We start from the raw sequence: 23,190 nt of genomic DNA on the forward strand, positions 1-23,190 counted from the left end.
AAACTGTGGTGGAACAGGGCAAATGAGGGGGTTGTTTTATCATGTGTTTGAACAGTGATACCTCTCTAGTATTTAGAAGAGCTTGTTCAAGGAGAAATATTAGCTCCAAACAGTTGCATCATACGCTTTAGAATTGATTATAGGCACTTTCAATATGATCTTGACTCAAAAGATGAAGTAGCTGTCACTGAATTATCCAGCTATCCTTGGTTTTTTGACAAGCACTTGGTCATTTTTATTTTTCATTTGTTAAAGTCAGAAGCAGTGTTTTCATGCCATGTTTTATGAGGAAGGGCATTGGACTGGTCCAAAGGCTTTATTCTGAACCTCCAGGTTGGCGTCTGGGAACTTGGCACTTGACTCACTCCCTAACTGATAAAGATGATTCACTTTGCCTAGACTGCGCAAACAATATGATTCTGCCAAACACCTGCTTTCCCTCTTGGAGTTTGGAATTGTGGTTGTTATTGGTCAGAGGATACCTTCATGATCAGCTGCTTATCAGAACCTTGGGTGGTAAGTCCTTTCTCTGCTGGAGAAAGAGGCACATTCACGCAGCTCCTCACTGCGGAGAAGGAACCTTGAAATCCTATGCAGGGGGTTCTCCAGACTCTGCCTGTGTCTTTTTCTCTTATTGATCTTATCATGTATCCTTTCACGATAGGAAACTTTAGCCATGAGCACAGCCTTATGCAGAGCCCCATGAGTTCTTTTGGTCCGCACTTGAATGTGAGCATGGTCTTCAAGTGAAAGTGTTAGTCGCTCAGTCGTGTCTGACTCTTTGTGAACCTGTGGACTGTAGCCTGCTAGGCTCCTCTGTCCATGGAGTTCTCCAGGCAAGAATAGTGGAGTGGGTTGTCAGTCCCTTCTCCAGGAGATCTTTCCTACTCAGGGATCAAACCCAGATCTCCCACATTCCTGGCAGATTCTTTACCATCTGAGTCACCTGGGAAACCCATGTATGATCTTCAGGATCCCCTAATATATACCATCCCTCGAGCTCCCCAGAGCTGGCGAAGCTGTGTCTGGTGACTGAGGTTCTTGGCTCAAGATCATGGACCTGTGCTGAGGATGCAGACAGAGAAGGAGCTGGAATATAAACCTCTCCTGTGAGCTGGAGCCTTTGTTCCGGTCTCATGGTGGGCTTTCTCTCTGGCTGTCTGGCCTATCATCCTAACAGTGGGCTAAAGGAGACAACAGGGAGGAAACAAACATTTGCCACGATGCTTCGACGTCACATCAGAGCTGCCCAAGCCCTGTCTTGGGTTTTCTCAAGATGGAAGAGCTCACAGGGCTGTCCCTGCTCCCCAGCCTCATGGAAGGAAGAGACATGGGCTCACCTTTAACTCTCTCAGTCCACCCAAAGTCTCCACCAGCACCATGGCTCCAAAATGCCCTAGCTTTTTCAAAGGAATCAGCTAGAACAAAATGTGGGGAGCCAGCCTCCCTCCTCCTCTCCTGCCTCTATTTTTTCGGTATGTGGTAAGGCGAGGGTGGATGGTGTACAGGGCTGTCAGTGAAGAGGACCCTTAAGCTCTCTCTGGAGACCCATGTTGCCTGATATTTTCTCCTGCCTTCAGCTAACTCAGTGGGTATAACAGCCAGTATCAAGGTCACCTTGAGTTCTGTTGCCCCCTCAGGGGAGATTGTCTTCAACCCCTGCTGCTGGTCTAAAGCAACCTTCAGGATTGTTAAAAGATAGACTGAGTCGTATTAAAAGGTTTAAAAGGGTTTAGTGAAGTGAAAGTCACTCAGTCATGTTTGACTCTTTGAGATCCCATGAAATATACAGTCCATGGAATTTCCCAGGCCAGAATATTAGAGCGGGTAGCCTTTCCCTTCTCCAGGGGATCTTCCCAACCCAAGTATCGAATCCAGGTCTCCTGCATTGCAGGTGGATTCTTTACCAACTGAGCTATCAGGGAAGCCCTTAAAAGGGTTTAGTTAAGCAAAAATTGATTTGAATCATGTTGCTCCCAATCTAATAGGTAGAAAGAGATGTAACGAGCTGTGCAAAATGAAAGACTTTTCTAGACAGAAGGGAGTGGGAACAGGGAAGTTACACTGGGTGAAAAAAAACCCGAATTGGTTATTGCAAGGTTACTTTCCTTAGAGGAAGGCAGAGGTCTATCAGGCAGATTACCAAACTGATAATCTGATCAGACATTCCTGATTCACTGGTTTAAGATTCTATATCTGGAAGAGCCAAAACTGTAATTCAGTTAAGCCTCGATTTGGTAGATATGGGCTTAGCATAAACAACTCCATTTGGGGTTCATTGTCTTGTTTTTTTTTTTTTAATTGTTTCTAATCGGAAGACATTGCTTTAAAACATTGCATTGTTTTCTGACGTACAATAATATGAATCAGCAATAAGTATACATGTCTCCCTGGGGCTTCCCAGGTGCCTCAGTGGTAAAGAATCTGCCTGCAATGTGGGAGACATGGGTTTGATCCCTGAGTCCTGAAGATCCCCTGGAAGAGGAAATGACAACCCACTCCAGTATTCTTCCCTAGGAAATCCTATGGACACAGGAGCCTGGCGGGTTACACTCCATGAGGTCTCAGTCAGACACAATTGAGCACACATGCATACATGTATCCACTCCCTCCTGAACCTCCCTCTAACCCACCCACCCCACCCCTCAAGGTTGTCACAGATCACCGGATTGAGCTCCCTGTGTTACACAGCAATTTCTCACTAGCTATCTGTTTTACATATGGTAACGTCTATGTTTCAATGCTACTCTCGCAATTCGTCTCACCCTCTCCTTCCCTCACTGTGTCCCTAAGTCTGTTCTCTATGTCTGTGTCTCTATCCCTGCCCTGCAAATAGGTTCATCAGTTCATATATATGCATTCAGTTCAGTTCAGTTCAGTCGCTCAGTCGTGTCCGACTCTTAGCGACCCCATGAACCACAGCACGCCAGGCCTCCCTGTCCATCACCAACTCCCGGAGTTCACTCAAACTCATGTCCATCGAGTCGGTGATGCCATCCAGCCACCTCATTCTCTGTCTTCCCCTTCTCCTCCTACCCCCAATCGCTCCCAGCATCAGAGTCTTTTCCAGTGAGTCAACTTGTCGCATGAGGTGGCCAAAGTATTGGAACTTCAGCTTTAGCATCAGTCCTTCCAATGAACACCCAGGATTGATCTCCTCTAGAATGGACTGGTTGGATCTCCTTGCAGTCCAAGGGACTCTCAAGAGTCTTCTCCAGCACCACAGTTCAAAAGCATCAATTCTTCGGCGATCAGCCTTCCTCACAGTCCAACTCTCACATCCATACATGACCACGGGAAAAACCATAGCCTTGACTAGACGGACCTTGGTTGTCAAGGTAATGTCCCTGCTCTTTAATATGCTATCTAGGCTGGTCATAACTTTCCTTCCAAGGAGCAAGCGTCTTTTAATTTCATGGCTGCAATCAGCATCCGCAGTGATTTTGGAGCCCAAAAAGATAAAGTCTGACATGGTTTCCACTGTTTCCCCATCTATTTCCCAAGAAGTGATGGGACCAGATGCCATGATCTTCGTTTTCTGAATGCTGAGCTTCAAGCCAACCTTTTCACTCTCCTCTTTCACTTTCATCAAGAGGCCTTTGAGTTCCTCTTCACTTTCTGCCATAAGGGTGGTGTCATCTGCATATCTGAGGTTATTGATATTTCTCCCAGCAATCTTGATTCCAGCTTGTGCTTCTTCCAGCCCAGCGTTCCTCATGATGTACTCTGCATATAAATTAAATAAGCAGGGTGACAATATACAACCTTGACGTACTCCCTTTCCTATTTGGAACCAGTCTGTTGTTCCATGTCCAGTTCTAACTGCTGCTTCCTGACCTGCATACAGGTTTCTCAAGAGGCAGGTCAGGTGGTCTGGTATTCCCATCTCTTTCAGAATGTTCCACAGTTTATTGTGATCCACACAGTCAAAGGCCTTGGCATAGTCAATGAAGCAGAAATAGATGTTTTTCTGGAACTCTCTTGCTTTCTCCATAATCCAGCGGATGTTGGCAATTTGATCTCTGGTGCCTCTGCCTTTTCTAAAACCTGCTTGAACATCTGGAAGTTCACGATTCACATATTGCTGAAGTCTAGCTTGGAGAATTTTGAGCATGACTTTACTAGCGTGTGAAATGAGTGCAATTGTGTGGTAGTTTGAGCATTCTTTGGCATTGCCTTTCTTTGGGATTGGAATGAAGACTGACCTTTTCCAGTATAATATGCGATAGTTATTTTTTCTTTCTGACTTTCACTCTGTATAATAGGCTCTGGGTTCATCCACCTGATTAGAACTGAATCAAATGTGTTCCCTTTCACGGGTGAATACTGTTCCATTGTACTTATGTACCACAACTTCTTATCCATTCATCTATTGATGAATATCTAGGTTGTTTCTATGTCCTGAAAAATGAGAGTGAAGTGAAAGTGAAGGTCACTCAGTCATGTCCAACTATTTGCGACCCCATGGACTATACAGTCCATGGAATTCTCCAGGCCAGAATACTGGAGTGGGTAGCCTTTCTCTTCTCCAGAGGATCTTCCCAACCCAGGGATCGAACCCAGGTCTCCTGCATTGCAGACGGATTCTTTACCACCTGAGCCACAAGGGAAGTCTCCTAGCTATTGTAAATAGTGCTGCAATGAACATTGGAGTACAGGTGTCTTTTTCAATTATTGTTTCCTCAGAGTGTATGCCCAGTAGTGGGATTGCTGGGTCATATGGTAGTTTTATTCCCAGGTTTTAAAGGAATTCCCATACTGTTCTCCATAGTGACTGTATCAATTTGCATTTCCAACAACATCACAGTTCAAAAGCATCAATTCTTTGGCCCTCAGCTTTCTTTATGGTCCAACTCTCGCATCCATACATGACTACTGGAAAAACCGTAGTTTTGACTATATAGACATTTGCCGGTAAAGTAATGTCTCTGCTTTTTAATATGCTGTCTAGGTTGGTGATAGCTTTTCTTCCAAGGAGCAAGTGTCTTATAATTTCATGGGTGCAGTCACCATCTGCAGTGATTTTGGAGCCCAAGAAAATAAAGTCTGTCACTGTTTCCATTGTTCCCCATCTATTTGCCATGAAGTGATGGACCAAAGGGCATGATCTTAGTTTTTTGAATGCTGAATCCATGTAATATAGAGCCAGTGATAAGAAAATTCTACATTTATAAGTGCTATTTTTATTATATCCTATAAATTTTGATATGTGGCATTTTTGTTATTGGTTAGTTCTAAATGTTTTATAATTTTCTCTATAACTTCTTTTGTGATTTGAGTTATTTAGAGGAATTGCTTATTTCTAAATGCTTCAGGCTTTTCTGATTGTATTTTAACATTGATTTTTTTCAACTTAAAAATGTTTTTTAAAAATTTTAATAAATTTTTTTAATGGAACGTAGTTGATTTACAATGTTATATTAGTTTCAGCAAAGTGAATCAGTTTTACATATACATGTGTCCACTCATTTTTTGCTTCTTTTCCCATATAGGCCATTACAGAGTATTGAGTAGAATTCCCTGGACTGTACAGTAGGTCCTTATTAGTTATTTATTTTATATATGGGCTTCCCCCATGGCTCAGACACTATAAGATCTGCCTGCAATGTAGGAGACACCGGTTCCATCCCTGGGTCAAAAGGTTCCTTGGTGAAGGAAATGGCAACCCACCCCTGGGTCAAAAGGTTCCTTGGTGAAGGAAATGGCAACCCACTCCAGTATTCTTGCCTGGGAAATCCCACGGACATAGGAGCCTAGTGGACTGCAGTCCATGGGGTCACAAAGAGTTAAATATATAGTATGTATGTGTCAATACCAATCTCCTGATTTATTATATTGATTTTTAACTTGATTGCATTGTGATTAGAGAAAATGACCTGGATGATCCAGTACTTTCAAAAGTTGAGACTTGCTTTATGCCCAAGTATGTGGTCCATTTTTATAAATGCTCTGTGAGGTTTTTATAAGATTGTGAACTCTCTAGTTGTTGAGTGAAGAACCCTGTATATGTCCATTAGATAAAATGTGTTGAGTGTATTTAAGTCTTTTATAGTCTGTTTATTTTTGATTTCCTTGAAATATAAAGTTCTATGGGAAAAATGTTAAAATACTTTCAGTATAATATTGGATTTATCTATTTCTCTTTGCAGTTTAGTAGTATTTAGATGCTGGAGAAGGAAATGGCAACCCACTCCAGTGTTCTTGCCTGGAGAATCCCAGGGACGGGGGAGCCTGGTGGGCTGCGGTCTATGGGGTCACACAGAGTCGGACACGACTGAAGTGACTTAGCAGCAGCAGCAGCAGTATTTAGATGCATAAGTTTAGAATTATTTTAGTTCTCTAATGGCTTCAATTTATCATTATTATCTTTTTTCTAGTAAAACTTTTTTTTGCTTGAATTCTTTTTTAATATTAAAATTTTAATTCTAACTTTCTTTTATTAATATTCAATCTACATTTCCCTCATCTTTTTTACTTTCAGCTTTTCTTTATTGTTATGTGTCTTGAATAAAGTTCGTAACTGGATTTTAAAAATGCCTTCCAGTAATACCAAAAGTAAGAACAAAAATTATTTTTTAAAATGGCAAAAAAATACTTGATCAAATTTAAAAGTTCTACTCTTCAAAAGACACCATTAAAAATACCGTAAGACAAGCCATGGATTGGTAGATAATATTTGTAAAACATGTATTTATTAAAGAATTATGGTCAGAATAGAAAATGAAGTCTTAAAATTCAGTAAGAAGACAACCTAATTAAAATAATAGGCAAAAATGGACAAGAATTAGTCATCAGGAAAATGCAAATTAAAACCACAATGAGATACAATTATATACTCACTGTGAAGTGAAAGTGAAGTTGCTCAGTCGTGTCCGACTCTTTGCAACCCCATGGACTGTAGCCTACCAGGCTCCTCTGTCCATGGAATTTTCCAGGCAAGAGTACTGGAGTGGGTTGCCATTTCCTTCTCCAGGGGATCTTCCCAACCCAGGGATACTCACTAGACTGGCTAAAATGAGAAAGACTGATAATTCCAAAGTTTGGTGAAAATAAGGAGAAACTGAAACCATCATATGTTGCTGGCAGAAATGTAATGTGATAAAGTTACTTTGGAAAACAGTTTTACCAAATGATCCAGTACTCCTGCTCCTAGGAATCCACCCAAGAGTAATGGAAAGATATGTCCCCGGAAAGACATGCTTGTGAATGTTCATAGAAGCCTTATTCATAATAGCCTCCAAGTGGAAACTATCTACCTTCTCTTTAACCAATGAATGGGTAAACAAATGTGGTATATCCATACGGTGAGGTGCTACTCAGCAATGAAAGGGAATAAAGTACTTATACATATGTGAAAAAAAATCTTAAAACTCTTATGCTAAGTGAAAGAGCCAGACACATAAGATTATATATTGTATGGTTCCATTTATATGAAATGTTGGAAAAAGACAAAAGTGAAGAGATAGAAAGCAGATCATTGGCTGCTGAGGACTGGAGATGGGAATGAGAATTGATTGCAAGCAGGCCTAAGGGGTGTTTGGAAGTGGTAGTTTTCCAAAACTGAACTGCAGTGATATTTGCATGACGCTATGCATTTACTAAAACTCATAAAATGTAAAATGGATGAATTGTGACAAGTAAAGTAGTTGTTAACAAAACAAACATTTAAAAGAATGTGTTCGTGGTTGTTGCATTTTTTAAACTGAAACAATTTAGTCCATTTGCTTAGATATATTTGGATTTTTTTCCTGTCATTTTTATTGTGCTTTCTGTTTGTTCTGTCTTTTCTGTATTTCTTTTCCCCTTCCTTTCTTACTTTACTTATTTTTACCTAATTCCTTATTTCTTCTTCTATTAACCTGGAAGTGATACATTCTACTGTTGTTTTTAAATATAGTCACCCTAGAAATGTCAACTTACACACTTGAAAGTCAAAGGCTAGAGTTAATAGCTTGCCCTTTTCTTGGACAGTGCAAGGAATTTAGAATACATGAACTTTAATAACTCCCTGTTTATGTATATATAATACTAATGTGGCAATTTTAACCTCACAAGACATTTTAATTGTTTTATACAGTTGAATATTATTTGACTGTCCACATATATGCTATGTTTTGGCTGTCATACTTTATTACATCTTAGATTCTACATCCATGATATTAGTCTCAAATTTTTTTTCATAATGAAAGGTGATAGATTGTATTAAGAATACTGTTTCTAGAGTCAAACTGCTTTATTTTTTATACTTTAAAAAAAATAAAGCATAACTAGAGGGATACCCCGAACCATGCCCAGTGTCACATCTAGTCAATGGCAGAAACAGGATTTGAAACAATGAAGCCCTTATTTAAAACCCAATAGCATCCCCTCCATTGTGAAGGGATTCTTATAACACATAGCCTAAGATGTCTGTTGGTGGCACAACAGACCAGAGCCATCTTCACTGTCAGGAAGTTTTATGTAGAAGTTCAAATTCCTCTCATGCCTTGAGGTTCATAAAGGTTTATAAATAACTCCTCTGAAAAGTTTAAGCTAAGCACTTGACTTTCAGCCTTATGAGTGCTCTTAAAATAAATGTCTCTGTGTTTCTTGCACCTTTATTAACTTGCCAAAATGGGTAACTGGAACTGTCTTGCAAAATTTACAGGACAAGACTGCTTCCATATATATCCAGTTCTGTGTCTGGGCTCTGAAGCGCTGAAGTGTGCTGCACTTATTCCCAGGACAGACCCTTGTTCTATAAAGCATAGAATTGAATTTCCCCTGATACAAAGTCACCTGGATGTGGTCAAGCCATAGGAGAGATTGTATGATGGAATAATTAAATGCTAGATAGATTTTGAAGCTATCTTTGGTGGAGAGGTTTCTTTCAGAAGTGTGGTGAGCACGGAGCAGTCTTCCAGGTCTTCTAGGTTTTCTACTGTCTCTATAAGCCTTTCTACAGTGTGGCAGGACAGTGTCCTGCAGGAATTGGCTCTGAACTTTTCCTGTAGGTCCTTCTGGCTCAGAGGCTTCCTCCAGTGACCGTAGAAGGTATCCGAACGCTCTGTGAAGACGGCTCCATCCTTGAGGGCAACACTCATCTCACAGTACAGTGTGTTGAAGTTTGGTAGGTTGTCTCGAGGGTGCTCCAGCTCCACCTTACCAAGCAGCTCTCTCACCTGTGGCTTGTTGATCTGGTGTTTGTGGAAGGCTGGGACAGTGATGACACCATCGAGCAGCATGGCACAGGCCACATACTGGAAGGAGTGGCGGGCTTCGTGCTCGGATTTGGGGAAGGGCCTGTTCACATACTGGACATCTGGAATTCGAAGCACAATTCTCTCAATGCGGTCAATGGGGAGCGGGGCTTTGTCTGTTACAAGGTGCCTTCTCACAGATGCAGCTGTGTCTGCCACCCAGTGGGTGGCCAAATGGGCAGGGAAACGCTTGAAGGCCACATCTTGCTTCTCCAGGAGCCAAGTGTGTGAATCTAGGTCTGGAAGGACTTCAGGAGAATAGTTGGCATAGAAGGCCCCAAACCCTGTCTCCGAATCCAAAACCCGTTTGTTTCCCTGGAGACCCAGAATTGCCAGGAAAGCAGCTTCTAGCCCATGCCTGGCAGCATTTCCCATGTGAAGTGGTTTGGTCTGAGTGGCAGCATTTGCCATGGGTGCCCCAGCATGAGAAACAGCAATAGCCAGGGCCTCTTGGCACTCTGTCATGCTGAGCCCAAAAAATTTAGATGCTGCGGCAGCACTCCCCAAGGTTCCCACCACCGAGGGGGGATGGAATCTGAAAAACAAAAGAACACAGAGGTGGAGACTTACGAACTTCAGCTGCCAGGGGGCGGTATAGTACAGTGGTCAGGAGCTGAGCTAATTGAGCCCTAAGGCCTACATTCAAATCTCAGCTCTTCCTCCTATTAGCTATGTGATCTTGGAAAAGTTATTCAACTTCTCTGTACCAGTTTTCTCTTACATAAAGTGATAATCATCATCATCATAATAGTAAAACTCCCTTGTGAGTTTTGAATAAATTTGTATGATTACAACAGGGCCTGACCCTTCAGTTCAGTTCAGTTGCTCAGTCGTGTCTGACTCTCCGCGACCCCATGAATCACAGCATGCCCGGCCTCCCTATCCATCACCAACTCCTGGAGTTCACTCAAACTCATGTCCAAAGAGTCGGTGATGCCATCCAGCCATCTCATTCTCGGTCGTCCCCTTCTCCTCCCACCCCCAACCTTTCCCAGCATCAGAGTCTTTTCCAGTGAGTCAACTCGTCGCATGAGGTGGCCAAAGTATTGCAGTTTCAGCTTTAACATCAGCCCTTCCAATGAACACCCAGGATCGATCTCCTTTAGAATGGACTGGTTGGATCTCCTTGCGGTACAAGGGACTCTCAAGAGTCTTCCAACACTGCAGTTCAAAAGCATCAATTCTTCGGCGATCAGCCTTCCTCACAGTCCAACTCTCACATCCATACATGACCACGGGAAAAACCATAGCCTTGACTAGATGGACCTTTGTTGGCAAAGTAATGTCTCTGCTTTTTAATATACTATTTAGGCTGGTCATAACTTTCCTTCCAAGGAGCAAGCGTCTTTTAATTTCATGGCTGCAATCAGCATCCGCAGTGATTTTGGAGCCCAAAAAAATAAAGTCTGACACTGTTTCCACTGTTTTTCCATCTATTTCCCATGAAGTGATGGGACCAGATGCCATGATCTTTGTTTTCTGAATGTTGAGCTTCAAGCCAACCTTTTCACTCTCCTCTTTCACTTTCATCAAGAGGCTTTTGAGTTCCTCTTCACTTTCTGCCATAAGGGTAGTTTCATCTGCATATCTGAGGTTATTGATATTTCTCCCAGCAATCTTGATTCCAGCTTGTGCTTCTACCAGCCCAGCGTTCCTCATGATGTACTCTGCATATAAGTTAAATAAGCAAGGTGACAATATACAGCCTTGACGCACTCCTTTTCCTATTTGGAACCAGTCGGTTGTTCCATGTACAGTTCTGACTGTTGCTTCCTGACCTGCATACAGGTTTCTCAAGAGGCAGGTCAGGTGGTCTGGGATTCCCATCTCTTTCAGAATTTTCCACAGTTTATTGTGATGCACACAGTCAAAGGCTTTGGCATAGTCAATGAAGCAGAAATAGATGCTCTTCTGGAACTCTCTTGCTTTCTCCATGATCCAGCGGATGTGGCCTGACCCTTAGTAAATTATTTATAAATGGTACTGTTTATGGGCTTCCCTGGTGGCTCAGAGGTTAAAGCGTCTGCCTCCAATGCGGGAGACCCAGGTTCGATCCCTGGGTCGGGAAGATCCCCTGGAGAAGGAAATGGTAACCCACTCCAGTATTCTTGCCTGGAGAATCCCATGGACGGAGAAGCCTGGTAGGCTACAGTCCACAGGGTCGCAAAGAGTCAGACACGACTGAGCGACTGAACGGAACGGAACGGACTGTTACAGTTGGGCTTCCCTGGTGGCTCAGCTGGTAAACAATCTGCCTGTAATGCGGGAGACCTGGGACTGATCCCTGGGTTGGGAAGATCCCCTGGAGAAGGGAAAGGCTACCCACTCCAGTATTCTGGCCTGGAGAATTCCATGGACTGTACAGTCCATGGGGTCGCAGAGAGTCGGACACGACTGAGCAACTTTCACTTCACTTTCACTCCACTTTCACTCTTACAGTTATTGCACAAAAGGCAAAAGTTGTTGATTGCTGAAAGGCTCTGTAAGTAACTGTAAAAACTCAATGGAAACTGTGAGCGCTCACTCAATATTCTTATTTACTCCTCCCCCAGAAGGCTGGAACAAATGGCAAAATAAATATTAGATTGAACCATCTGATACAGTCAGTGTTGAACCATTTTTGATCTGTGGGTTGAGTAGTCAGATTTACGGTATTCTGTTTGTTCTCATTTGTCTGAAGGACCCTAGAAATACCAAAGTAGATTTCTGCTTTGAGATGAACTGAGGGCTATCGGGAGTACCCATGAAGGTGAGCACGTCATGAGCACCCTGGGGTGAGGCGATCCAGATCTGTTTATGGTCCTGGTTGCTCAACTGGCTCTCTAAACCCAGAGGAGACTTTTCACTAGCACTTCTGAGATCACACTTTTCTATACGGAATAAACAGTTTGATATCTGGTTGAGTGGACTTAACTGCCAGCACTAATGACAACAGCTTCCACTGAGCCAACCTCTATATCAGAAAGCTCCACAGAGATAATAACTAACAGATGAAGGGGAATGTGGCTGCCTCAGGATGGGGCACACTTTCTCCATACCTCTTTGGTATGTCATAGGCTTCTTTGGCAAAACGCAGTAATCGGCCTTGCACTTCAATACCAACATTGAAAGCCAGCAGCAGGTCAAGGCCAGAATACTTTGGACTTGGTGGCAGGGCTTCTGATAGAGCCATGAGGACAGGAAGGACAGCTCCAGAAGGGTGGGTGGCAGGGTACCACGTGTCATCGAAATCCATTGAGTGGATCTGTGTGAATAGACACACAAACAACAACCAAAACCTAAATGTGTCTCCCTTCATGTGATGGCTTTTGAACCAGTCAGGGTTTATTTCAGTACTAACCTTGTTTGATGTGACATTTTTAGACCTGATCCTCTGAACAGTAAACCTATGAACTGGCTATGGTTCTTAATCACATGGTTGGGCACTAGATAGTCTGTCCTCTGGCCAGATCAAATGGGACCTTCCCGAGCAGCCCACGAACCACAAGGAGCTTGGGTCTTACTCAGGGGCCATCCCTGGACAGATCCATACCTTCCTTATGAACAAAGCTGTAGAATTAGGTAGCTTCTCCTCCCTCCCTCTTTGACCTTTCAACAAGTCACATGAAGAGTTTAATGTCATTTATTCCATATCAGGTCATATTATCTGAGCCCTTTTTATTATGAAATAATTTCAAATCTATAAAGAAGTTGCAAGAACTCTTGAACCCAGATTAACTATTAAGCTATATTTTAGATCTTTATTTTCTGCTATAAGATTTTATTCCTCCTCATCCCAGTTATTTGCTTTTTCCTTACATGAAATGGTAATAACCAGAAGTTCAATTTAAAATAGATTTTTGTCTCGTTGTGGCCGGTGCCTTCCCTATGGCTTACTGGATGTTTACTTGTGGATGCACTGTCAGATTTGACTTTCGATATTCTGAACTACTGTCCCCATCAACCATAAAAATATCTCAGAAATCCCAACAGGTTCACGTACAAATTATATCTTGTAGACTGCTCCTGACACACAGAAAAGGCATATACATTGTCTCTCAGATGAGAAGTCCTGATTTTTGGTACAGAAAAAATAGATACCAGATGGTCGTTGTTTCTATCTTGATAAATATCTGCTGATTGAATGAAAGGCTGGCTGCTGAATGGAAGCTGATACTGGCCACAGCAGAAGGGATTAAGAAGGAATTGAGTCTGGATATTTAATTTAGAGTTGAGATAACTTAGGAGCATTTTTATCAAAATATTTCCATCTTATTTCCTCTCCTTCACAATTTCAAAAAACATCAATTCACTGTAAAACCATGAAATTGACATAACAACATAGGAGAGAGGGCAGGCCACTTCACCTCTCTGAACTTCAATGAACTCAGCAGTAGGATATGAAAACTGGGAAATTTCTGAGATATCTTCTGGCTCTGAAATTATTCTGATTGTTGAACAGTAGAAAAATCATGGAAATTTCCTTACAGCCACACCATTAACAAAAGCAGCATAGGTTGGTGGGAGCCTGAGTTCTGGCTGGCCCCAAACAGTGCTGGATACATTGGAATTATAGATCTGGAATGAAAGAATATCAATCAGTGATGCAGGGTATGAACCTATATACCAAGTCACCATTTCAATAGTTGTTCTTCATCTTTGGAGACACTATTATTCCTTATTGAGTCCTCTGTGCTAGATTAAAGCCCTAGTCATTGGATTTCCCTCTTCCTTGTAGAAAAAAAATACAACTTTCTCCGTGGAAGGTAGCGGAGATGCTGTCACTCAGTTTCAGACTGTGATCCCTAAGTGCACCAAGGAATGAAGTCTGAATTTACTCATATTTACTCCTTGAAGATAAACACTAGGAAAAGGTGGACTGATCGTCTCTATCAAGCTTGTTCTTTGGTGAGTGGGTGCACGTCTGCCATGTAAACACCTGCAGGCTTGTCCAGGCTTTTCTCCAGAAAATCTTCAAGTCTTTGTAAGAACAAATGGCCCGGGGCAGGTACTATGGCCGCCCAGACTCTCAGGTAGAACTGTCCTTTCAGTTATAATAGTAATCAACTTGAGATATTGCTAGCCTTAAGATTAAGACTGGCCTTAAGACAGTGACTTAGTAAAGGATGTGGATGTATACTAAGACTCAGGTAATATAAAGCATAGATGTACGTATGTGAGAGTTGAACCATAAAGAAGGCTGAATACCGAAGAATTGATGCCTTCAAATACTCATGCTGGAGAAGACTCTTGGGAGTCCCTTGGACAGCAAGGAGATCAAACCAGTCAGTGCTAAAGGAAATCAAGCCTGAATGTTCGTTGGAAGGACTGATGCTGAAACTGAAGCTCCAGTACTTTGGCCATCTGCTGTGAAGAGCTGACTCATTGGTAAAGACCCAGATGCTGGGAAAGATAGAGGGCAGGGGCAGAAGGGGGCCACAGAGGATGAGATGGTTGGATGACATCATTGACTCAATGGACATGAATTTGGACAAACCCTGGCAGTGAAGCCCAAGGAAGCCTGACGTGCTGCAGTCCATGGGGTCACAAAGAGTTGGACACTACTGAGTGACTGGACAACAGCAACAAATACAGCATAGAAAAGCATAAAACTGTAAACCACCATGCTATTTACAGCAGGCACTCTCTCTAAAATGAAGAGTAGAGTAGTAGAACACAAATGAATGTCCCTGGATACATCTTCCAAACAGCTGTGTGTCCACTCCTGGTTTTAATTCTAAAGTAGACCTGGAGCTTCTTACTTTACTGTATCCGCTGGCTTTGTGAAACACTTCTGTGCTGGTTCCCAGGAGCCCCACTCCCAGAGCATCTAGAACCATCCTCTTGCTCCTCTGAATGACACGATCTGTCAGGTGTCCCACCTTCAAGCCGTGGATCACTTTGGCAAAGCTTTCTGTGACAGACTTTAAAGGCAAGAGAGTTAGAGCAGTGCTGTGATGACTCTGTATTCACACACTTCCTTTCTACATGAGAACTCAAGGTACTTCTGCATAAAGAGTCTGCTCCATTACAGGAAACCCAGTTGGTCCAATTAAGTTCAGACCCTAAAAAGTGACGTGTAGTGAACACATGTATGAGGCAGGGGGATGTGGAAATGGACGATGGCCAGTTTCTGTCCTCAGTCGAGGTGAGGACACAGAGGAGCAAGCAGATAATGGCCACAGAGGGTGGTGGGCTTTGGTGAGGCAGAAAGAGATTAAGAAGGGGAGGAGAGGAGGGATATCTGGCCCATCAGGTGAGCATGCCTGGGCGTGGAGTAGGTCCCGGGGACTTCCCTGATGGCCCAATGGTTAAGACTTCACCTTCTAATATAGGGGGTGTGGGTTCGATCCTTGGTCAGGGGCTAAGATCCCACATACCTTGGGGACAGAAAACCAAAACATGAAACAGATGCCATATTGTAACAAATTCAAGAAAGACCTTAAAAATAGTCCACATAAAAAATAAAAAACTTAAAGAAAGAAAGAAAGTAGGAGACCCCAGCAGACCGCCTGACAAGTCCTGAACACCACCCCATGTGCCAAAGAATAAACAATCTCTTTGTGGCCCCTGAAGAAGGAACACTAAGAAACAAATGTGCAGCTGCTCAGCTGTCTTTCACCTTGTGCCATCTATTTCTAAAATATCTTTTTGGTCTTGATTTTTCTCCTGGAATTGACATCTGTTCTTAGTAAAGATACTATGACTAATGCATAAATTATGGTAAAATAAAGAACGTGGGTTCAGTCCCTGGACGGGGAAGATTCCCTGGAGGAGGGTATGGCAACCCCACTCCAGTATTCTTGCCTGAAAAGTCCCATGGACAGAGGAGACTGATGGGCTATAGTCCATAGGGTTGCAAAAAGTCAGACACGACTGAAGTGACTTAGCACACACTCATGCACTTCTTTAATAAATATTTCAAGAGTTCTTGCTATGTGTCTGCCCTGTGCTAAGCACTCTAGAATACCAAACCAAGATATTATGGTTCCTACCACAAAAATACTTATCTTCTCCAGGGGACTAAGGACAGTAGACAGATAATTAGAAAAGCAGTATGGCAACATCGTAATGGATAATTGCTAAACTAGAAGGTTAAAATTCCATGAACTTAAACTGATTCATTTCTTCCTATTTTTTTTAAATCAGGGAATTACATCTATTCTTGGCAAAACATTGATGAAAAACAAAATGCGCTTAATTAGACCATCCAGAGGCTACGGGAAATATTGAAATGACATTTTAAAGGTAGAAGCAGGTAACTCTTCTAAGGAGAGGAACTGAGAAAGCTGAGAAGAAAAGGAAAGCTAGTTTAAATAAACCCCATAAAAGGAAACAATACCTTGAGCATCATGCTGTTCTAAAGAAGAGGCTTGTCTCCAGAGTGAATTGGGGAGAAATTTGGTTGCCGGTGACCGTCTTTATACCTCTCTCTTCTCTCAAATCCATTCTCTCTCATTTTGTTCTAACTTGAAAATTTCCACCATTTCAACACCTCCCAGCTAAAATAACTTCAACTTCCTCTGTAATGAGTTGTTTAACTTGCCAGTAAACTAACTAAATAAACCTAGAAAGTAGAGTAGCAATGATCAAATGAGTCCTCACAGATATCAGAAAAGTACATTGATGGCAAAACTAGGCATCTCGTGCCTAGATGCTATTCGTCACAATCAGAAAAACAGTCACAGTCTTTTATATAGATGTTCTAAATTTTGTCCTGGGGAAGTAGACATGGATTTATGGAAAAGATCAGCAAAGAAATAAAAGTCATAAACTAACTTACAATATTGTAATGAAAATTGAAAAAAATTAAATGTCTCCCAAGTGTGACTTAATCTGAAGAGGAAAAGTTAAAATTTTACCTAACCTCCTTCTCCTTCTGCCTCTGTAACTCAGCTTGCCCCTTGCAGAATCTAGATCTTGTAGGTCACGTAGTCTCAGAAAGTGGGGACTCGCAATACTAGGAACTGGAATTTATCTCACTCACTTTTGTCCTGCTCTTTGCAATCGCCCAGCTCCTGCAAACCTGCTTAATCATATGCCTGTTTGTTTACATGCCTGGATGTAAAGGTCAGGCATCCTCCTCCCCATCCTGACCACTGTTCCCATGCGCGTGAAACCCCTTAGTTTAAACCAGCCTGTTAATAGCTAGTGTTGCCCACTACAGTCTGTTTATAAAAACTCTGTAATCCCTTTGTTCGGGGCTCAGAGCTTGGAGTGTTAACTCCTCTGGGCCCGCTGGTGTAATAAACCTGAGTTCTCCAACTCTCCGAGTGTGGTGCTTGATTTCTGGAGTGCTCGTTTCTGCAACAGGTTAAGTGAAATATGGCATGCACAGTATTTAAGGAGTACTCTCATTTTCCCCTTCCATTTCACCTCTGCTAGTCACCATTGTCAGGGACAAATATGCCTTCCAGAAGTTCCTGGTAGTTTGAGATTAAGAACCTAGAAGGGCATTGAGTGTTTATCGCAGTTCTTCTCAGATGTTCCCTTGTTTGCTCCTGAACTGCATTTTTCAGTATATGCAAATCACTGGTTCCTGGTCCTCTGACTGGTTTCTGGGATCTATTGCTGTCTCCCTGCTATGGCCCAAGTGGACTTCAACCCAGCTTGTCTGGGCCTTTTTGTTTATAATCAATCACTGCAGGTTTACTCGTCTGAACCTAGCTCTGGTCCTCTAGGGAATTCTTATTGCCCTCAGGCTGCCTAGTTCTGCGCCATTGGTTTGTACTTACAGGGGGTACCAGAACTCAGGTGGAGCTTGTAGTTGCAGGTGAAGTGGCAGAATTCTTCTCTGAGGATGTTTGCATGTTAATTTCAGAGGAAATCTAGAGCCTTGGAGTTCTACCTGGATCCTGTCGCAGAAGAGAGAATTTGAGACAAAGAGAAGCTAAATGGTTCTGCATAAAAAATCGAAAGGCTGTCTTTCCTGCAGTCAGACAGTGTCTCTCAAAGAAGAGGTTAAGTGCTTTGCTTCTCTTGGTTGGGGCTCTGGAGACAGGGTCAAGGCATTAGGAACCTCTGTGGATGGCTGGGGGTGATACCCTGGTTTTAAGTCAGAACCACACACGGGTTGGGGTTGAGGCTGGAGCTGGGGAGGTAGTCAGCAGGGAACCCCATGTTGGAAGGGCCCAGGCAGACAAATTTAACAGCAGTGGATCCAAATATCTAATTTGAATTTTTTCTTTGCAATATAATAGTTGTTTGTCATTCTCAGGAAAGTTTGTTACAGATTACAACCTATGTCAACCATGCTTTGGGGAGTGAAGGCAGGGCGATCGTTTATGTATAAAGAAGGCTGGGGGGTACCAGTCAGAGAGAGAAGTGACCGGAAGCAACGTGGAGGGGTTATCCCAAGTAGTTAAGGAAAATTCAAAGGAGGGGTATCTAATTGTACCTAGCTGAATGATGCAGGGAAGAGGGACCAGAAAGGATGACACTGGGGCACGTTTGGATTCTCTTCTTAAGCCAACTGCTGACAAAAGTGGGCTTCCCAACCATGGTCCAGACTGGGGAAACCCAAAGCCAGGATCCGTAGTGGCAGCACAGTGGTTGTGAGCATCAGGGTACCATTTCAGACAATTTGTTTTATATCAGTGGACTCCAAAGCCAGGTTCCAGTGGATGGGTAAATTTCTGTATCCAGGAGTAAAGTGAATATTTGCGTAGAAAGGGCAAGATAGGTATTTGGGGCCATTAGGATAGACCCCAGCAAGTAAGAACAATCACATCATAAGATTTTGTGATTTATTGCTTGATAGTCTGCGCAAATTGGTGTTAAGAGTAATCTGATTGAGTTGAAAGGAAACAGTTATCTAGTTTGAAAAACACTCAAAACAGAACTCCCGAAGCATTATCTCAGTTTGAAATTCTAGAGTTTTCAGCTTACTTTTGAAACAGGGAACCAAGTTCTGTACACAGAGCCGAAAGATGGACTTTGCAAACTTGCAAACACTCACGAAGGCAAAGTTTATTTTAGAGGACAGAGATACAAAAGCCTCAGCATTCACACTGAGAACGCTCAAAGGTGGGAATGACAGTAGTTTTTATGCTTTTATTAGAATTGATCTGTTCATTTTTGGTTGGTTAAGGGCCAAATACATGTAATTTCTGACCAATCAATTTAAATGTTGCATTGTCCAGTTTGTCATTTTTATGGCTTTTTTGGATCCCCCAGTTTCTCAGTTTTTCTAGACACTGTGACACCATCCCTTGAACCATTCTCAAGATCTCAGTGCATTATTTAGGGTCTAGATATGTGTTTAGGAGCTAAATGTCTACCTGGAGTTTTTCTCCTTGATGTACTGGAGAGCAGTTTATGATTGTCTTGTCCTGGGTCTGAATGGGAGGCATTCCTCTGAATGTCTTGAGCTGAAGCAATAAATATATCTTTTAATGGAGCAAAATGCTTGTGTGTGAGAATTAAAATTGAAATTAGAAAAAGAACTGAGGCTCTGACTTATACACTGACTGCGTAATAATTTCTACCTCAATTAGATATTTAGAGAAAACTCCTAAGACCACTTTTACATGAAAGGGAAGAATGGACTATAACGGCTTCAACCACCTCACGATGGAAGAATTTTACAAAATGATGATAGGTTGTATAAAGTCTGATGAGCTTTGTGGAAGTGCTGTCTTTTAACTTTTCTGGGCTCACTTTTTGTCACTGGTATTGAATTTGAAGGCATGTTAGTTCAGTTATTTGCTGGCTTAATTACTCTGTGCTTTTATGGAACAGTGACAAACTTAAAGACTAAGGCCCTCTGTAATTAGAGTCACTTTATAGTCATTTAGGGGCTTAGATGATAAATTGTAGATTGATATCTCTCTAATCAAAAACAATTGATGGCTTCCAGTTGCCTCTTGCTCTTCCCCCTAAGTATTAATAGAAGCCAGATTATATTTAAAAGCAAATTTGATCTTCCATCACTGTCTGGAGGGGAAGAAGTATAAAGAACATTTCCATGAAAGCCCACGTGGGGAGGAGCTGAAGCCTCCTGTTAACAGTGGATTTGGCCATGCATCTCTCCATAGCAAGCCCGGTTTTCAGAGACCTGGCTGGCGGCTTAGTGTTGTTTAGTCCCTAAGTTGTGTCCAACTCTTTGAGACCCTACGGACTGCAGCCCACCAGGCTCCTCTGTCCATGGGATTTTCCAGACAAGAATATTGGAATGGATTGGCCTGTCCTGCTCCAGGGGTTCTTCCTGACTCAGGGATCGGGCCTGCATCTCTTGCATTGCCAGGCAGATTCTTTTCCATTGAACCACCACTGCAACCTTCAGAGACCCTAAGCCATACCTCCCAGCTAATCTGCTCCAGGAATCCTGACCCTCAGAAGTTCTTAAGATGATGAAGGTTTGTTCTTTTAATTGGAAAAGTCTTCAGGGTAATTTGTTATACAGTAATAGACAATACAAACTCCTACCTATCAGGAAGCCTTACGCACGCTCTCAGGATCTGACCAGAGTTCTCTCTTCATTCTCACATTGGGCTTAGCATCTCCCTTCTACCCAAAGAGCCGAGGTCTTCATGCCTTAGGACCTTGATACTAGTGATCCCCTCTCACTTCTCATGTCTTGTTCCCACACCATATTCCTTTCATGGCTAACTTACCCCACAACTTTCTTCTCTTCATCTTCCCTCTAAGTCAGTGGTTCTTAGCCAGAGATGAGTTGTCCCCCCAAGGGCTATTTGGCAATGTCTGGAGACAGTCACCAAGTTGTGGCATCTAGTTGGTAGGGTCCAAGGATGCTGTTAAAGGTCGTACAATGTGCAGAGCAGCCCCCTACAACAACCAACTAACTAGTTCAAAGTATTAATGGTATTGAAATTGAGAAACCCTATCTAAGTGTAGAGTTACATCTAGAAGTCCCCCAAAACCCCCAAGTTTAGGTCAACATGCCCATCTGCATGGGGCACAAAGTTTCCCTCTTGGGAAGTTCCATTTAGGAAGGGAGCTGATCTGCCCCCTGAATCACTACATCCAGAATATCATACATAGCAGGTGCTCAATAAATTTTTGTTGAATGAATTAATGCAACCCAATGCTTTCAATAAGTCAGTCATACTAACACCTGGATGAAATTTAATCCCTCTTTATTCTCAGTGAAAATGTGTGAGGAAGGTATATATATATTTTTAACGGCTGTGGTTTTTATAGAAAGTAAAATACAGTGAACTGATCTTTGTCTTTCTCTTGACAACAGCAGGTCCAGCCATAAGGGATGGGTTGTGAATGTGAGCTCTCAGAGTAAATCAGGAATATTTGAAATAACAAATCAGAAATGTGAGAATGCAGACTATTTCTAAAAAGGAAAAAGCATGTAATACAGTCTTTGCCCAGAATAGCTGATTTGGCATATTTGAATTTCAGTTTTCTTTTTTCTGCCTTGCCCTTCCTGTGCAATCTGACGAGTCAGTCTCTGGGCTGTAATTATTAAGTTTCATTTTTTGGGAAAGCTTATGTTTTATCAGAGAACAAATGGTAGCAACCAGGGTTCCTTTCCTTGGTTAGTATTTTTGTTAATTCCTTTGCGATATTGAAACATACTTAGAATGTTTTGTAAAGGAGAAAACTTTGGAGTAAAGTGCATTTAATTTTCTTATAGTAATAACAGCCATCAAAATCTTCAAGGCTTACACCATTATCTGTCTGCCTTTGTTCTGGTTCCATTTTCCCCGGGCCCTAGACAATAAGGTTTTAACTTGAAAACATCAGTAAGGCATCAAGAAAGAATGTCTTAAAGTAATATTAAAAGAATGCCTCACAGAGTCAATGGTTATTTTATGTATACATTTTCACTATACGTTCTCTCTGTGTATGTGAACTATTCTTTACCAACTTATTAAATTTTGGATGGAATTTTGAAAGTGCTCACAAAGGAATTAGGTTCCTATGAAGCGAGGACTTTAAACTGTTGAAGGAATGTGTGGTTGTAAAATCAGTGATTCAATATAATTGACTTGACATACTTTATTGTGAAGACATCTTTCCATTTGTGGAGGCTCAGGGTGGTTATGTTTCATCTTCAAAAGCACCCTACCTCAAAGAAAGGTATTGTCTGTAGCTTTTCTTGTAAGCACAAAATAGACTGTCAGTGTTTCCAGGTTAACTAGTAAATACTGAGTGGTTATCCGCCAGTTGTATCATTCTGCTTACGATGTTGTCATAAAGAAGAACTAAATGGATGGATGTCTTATTTAAAGAAGTCTGGTAGACATTAAAAAAATATTCCATGCAGAAATTGTGTATGCATATTTTGCAGGCAGAATAGATTCTAGGTACTTCCTTCTTTTTTGAAGCTATATTTATAGAATTGTTGTGGAGCTCAAAAGAAATGTGGTTAAACATTTCAACAGCAAGGGTCTAGTTACTTCCTTTCTTAAGAAAATAGTTTTATATATTTATTTACTGATTTTTGGTCACACTGGGTCTTTGTTGCTGTGTGGGCTACTCTGTAGTTGCGGTGTGGGCTTCTCACTGCAGTGGCTTCCCTTGTTGCAGAGCAGGGGCTTTGGGCAAGTGGACTTCAGTAATTGTGGCACTCGGGCTAGAGAGCACAGGCTCAAAGGTCACACGGGGCTTAGCTGCTCCTTGGCATGTGGGATCTTTCCAGATCAGGGATCGAACTCTTGTCTCCTGTATTGGAGGCAGATTCTTTACCTCTGAGCCACCAGGGAAGCCCCCATTACTTCCTTTTGATATTCCTCTTTCACACCAGAGGCTCTTTTTCAGATGATGTAGTCTTTCTTCGGCTCAAGGAAAGTTTCTTCTATTGTTTTCTTGGTTCAGTCCCCTGTCTATTCTCCTTCTGAATATATTTTAGGTAGATATTATTTCTCTTGCCTTTATCCTATGTGTCTCCATTTGATTCTTATAATTTCCATATTTTACATTCCTGTTTAATGCTATGATAGGATTGCATGACTTGGTCTTCCAAGCATTAAATCAGTCTTCAGTTGGGCCCATT

At 42.0% G+C, this 23,190-nt stretch overlaps 1 protein-coding gene across 1 annotated transcript; it reads right to left on the bottom strand.

The window, feature by feature from the left end:
- Positions 1–8,478: 8,478 nt before the first annotated feature.
- On the bottom strand, positions 8,479–16,878 carry ACOD1 (aconitate decarboxylase 1). The gene is made up of 5 exons (XM_055426488.2): positions 16,561–16,878; positions 14,981–15,142; positions 13,707–13,796; positions 12,278–12,483; positions 8,479–9,774 (listed from the first exon to the last, which is right to left on the bottom strand). The coding sequence occupies exons 1-5, from the start codon at positions 16,570–16,572 to the stop codon at positions 8,829–8,831; spliced, it is 1,416 nt and encodes a 471-aa protein (XP_055282463.2). The 5' UTR covers positions 16,573–16,878; the 3' UTR covers positions 8,479–8,828.
- Positions 16,879–23,190: the final 6,312 nt, after the last annotated feature.

Source organism: Moschus berezovskii, chromosome 13 (assembly GCF_049115385.1).
Source record: "Moschus berezovskii isolate FMDL1 chromosome 13, NW_MosBer_1.0, whole genome shotgun sequence".
In the NCBI taxonomy this organism is placed as follows: domain Eukaryota; kingdom Metazoa; phylum Chordata; class Mammalia; order Artiodactyla; family Moschidae; genus Moschus; species Moschus berezovskii.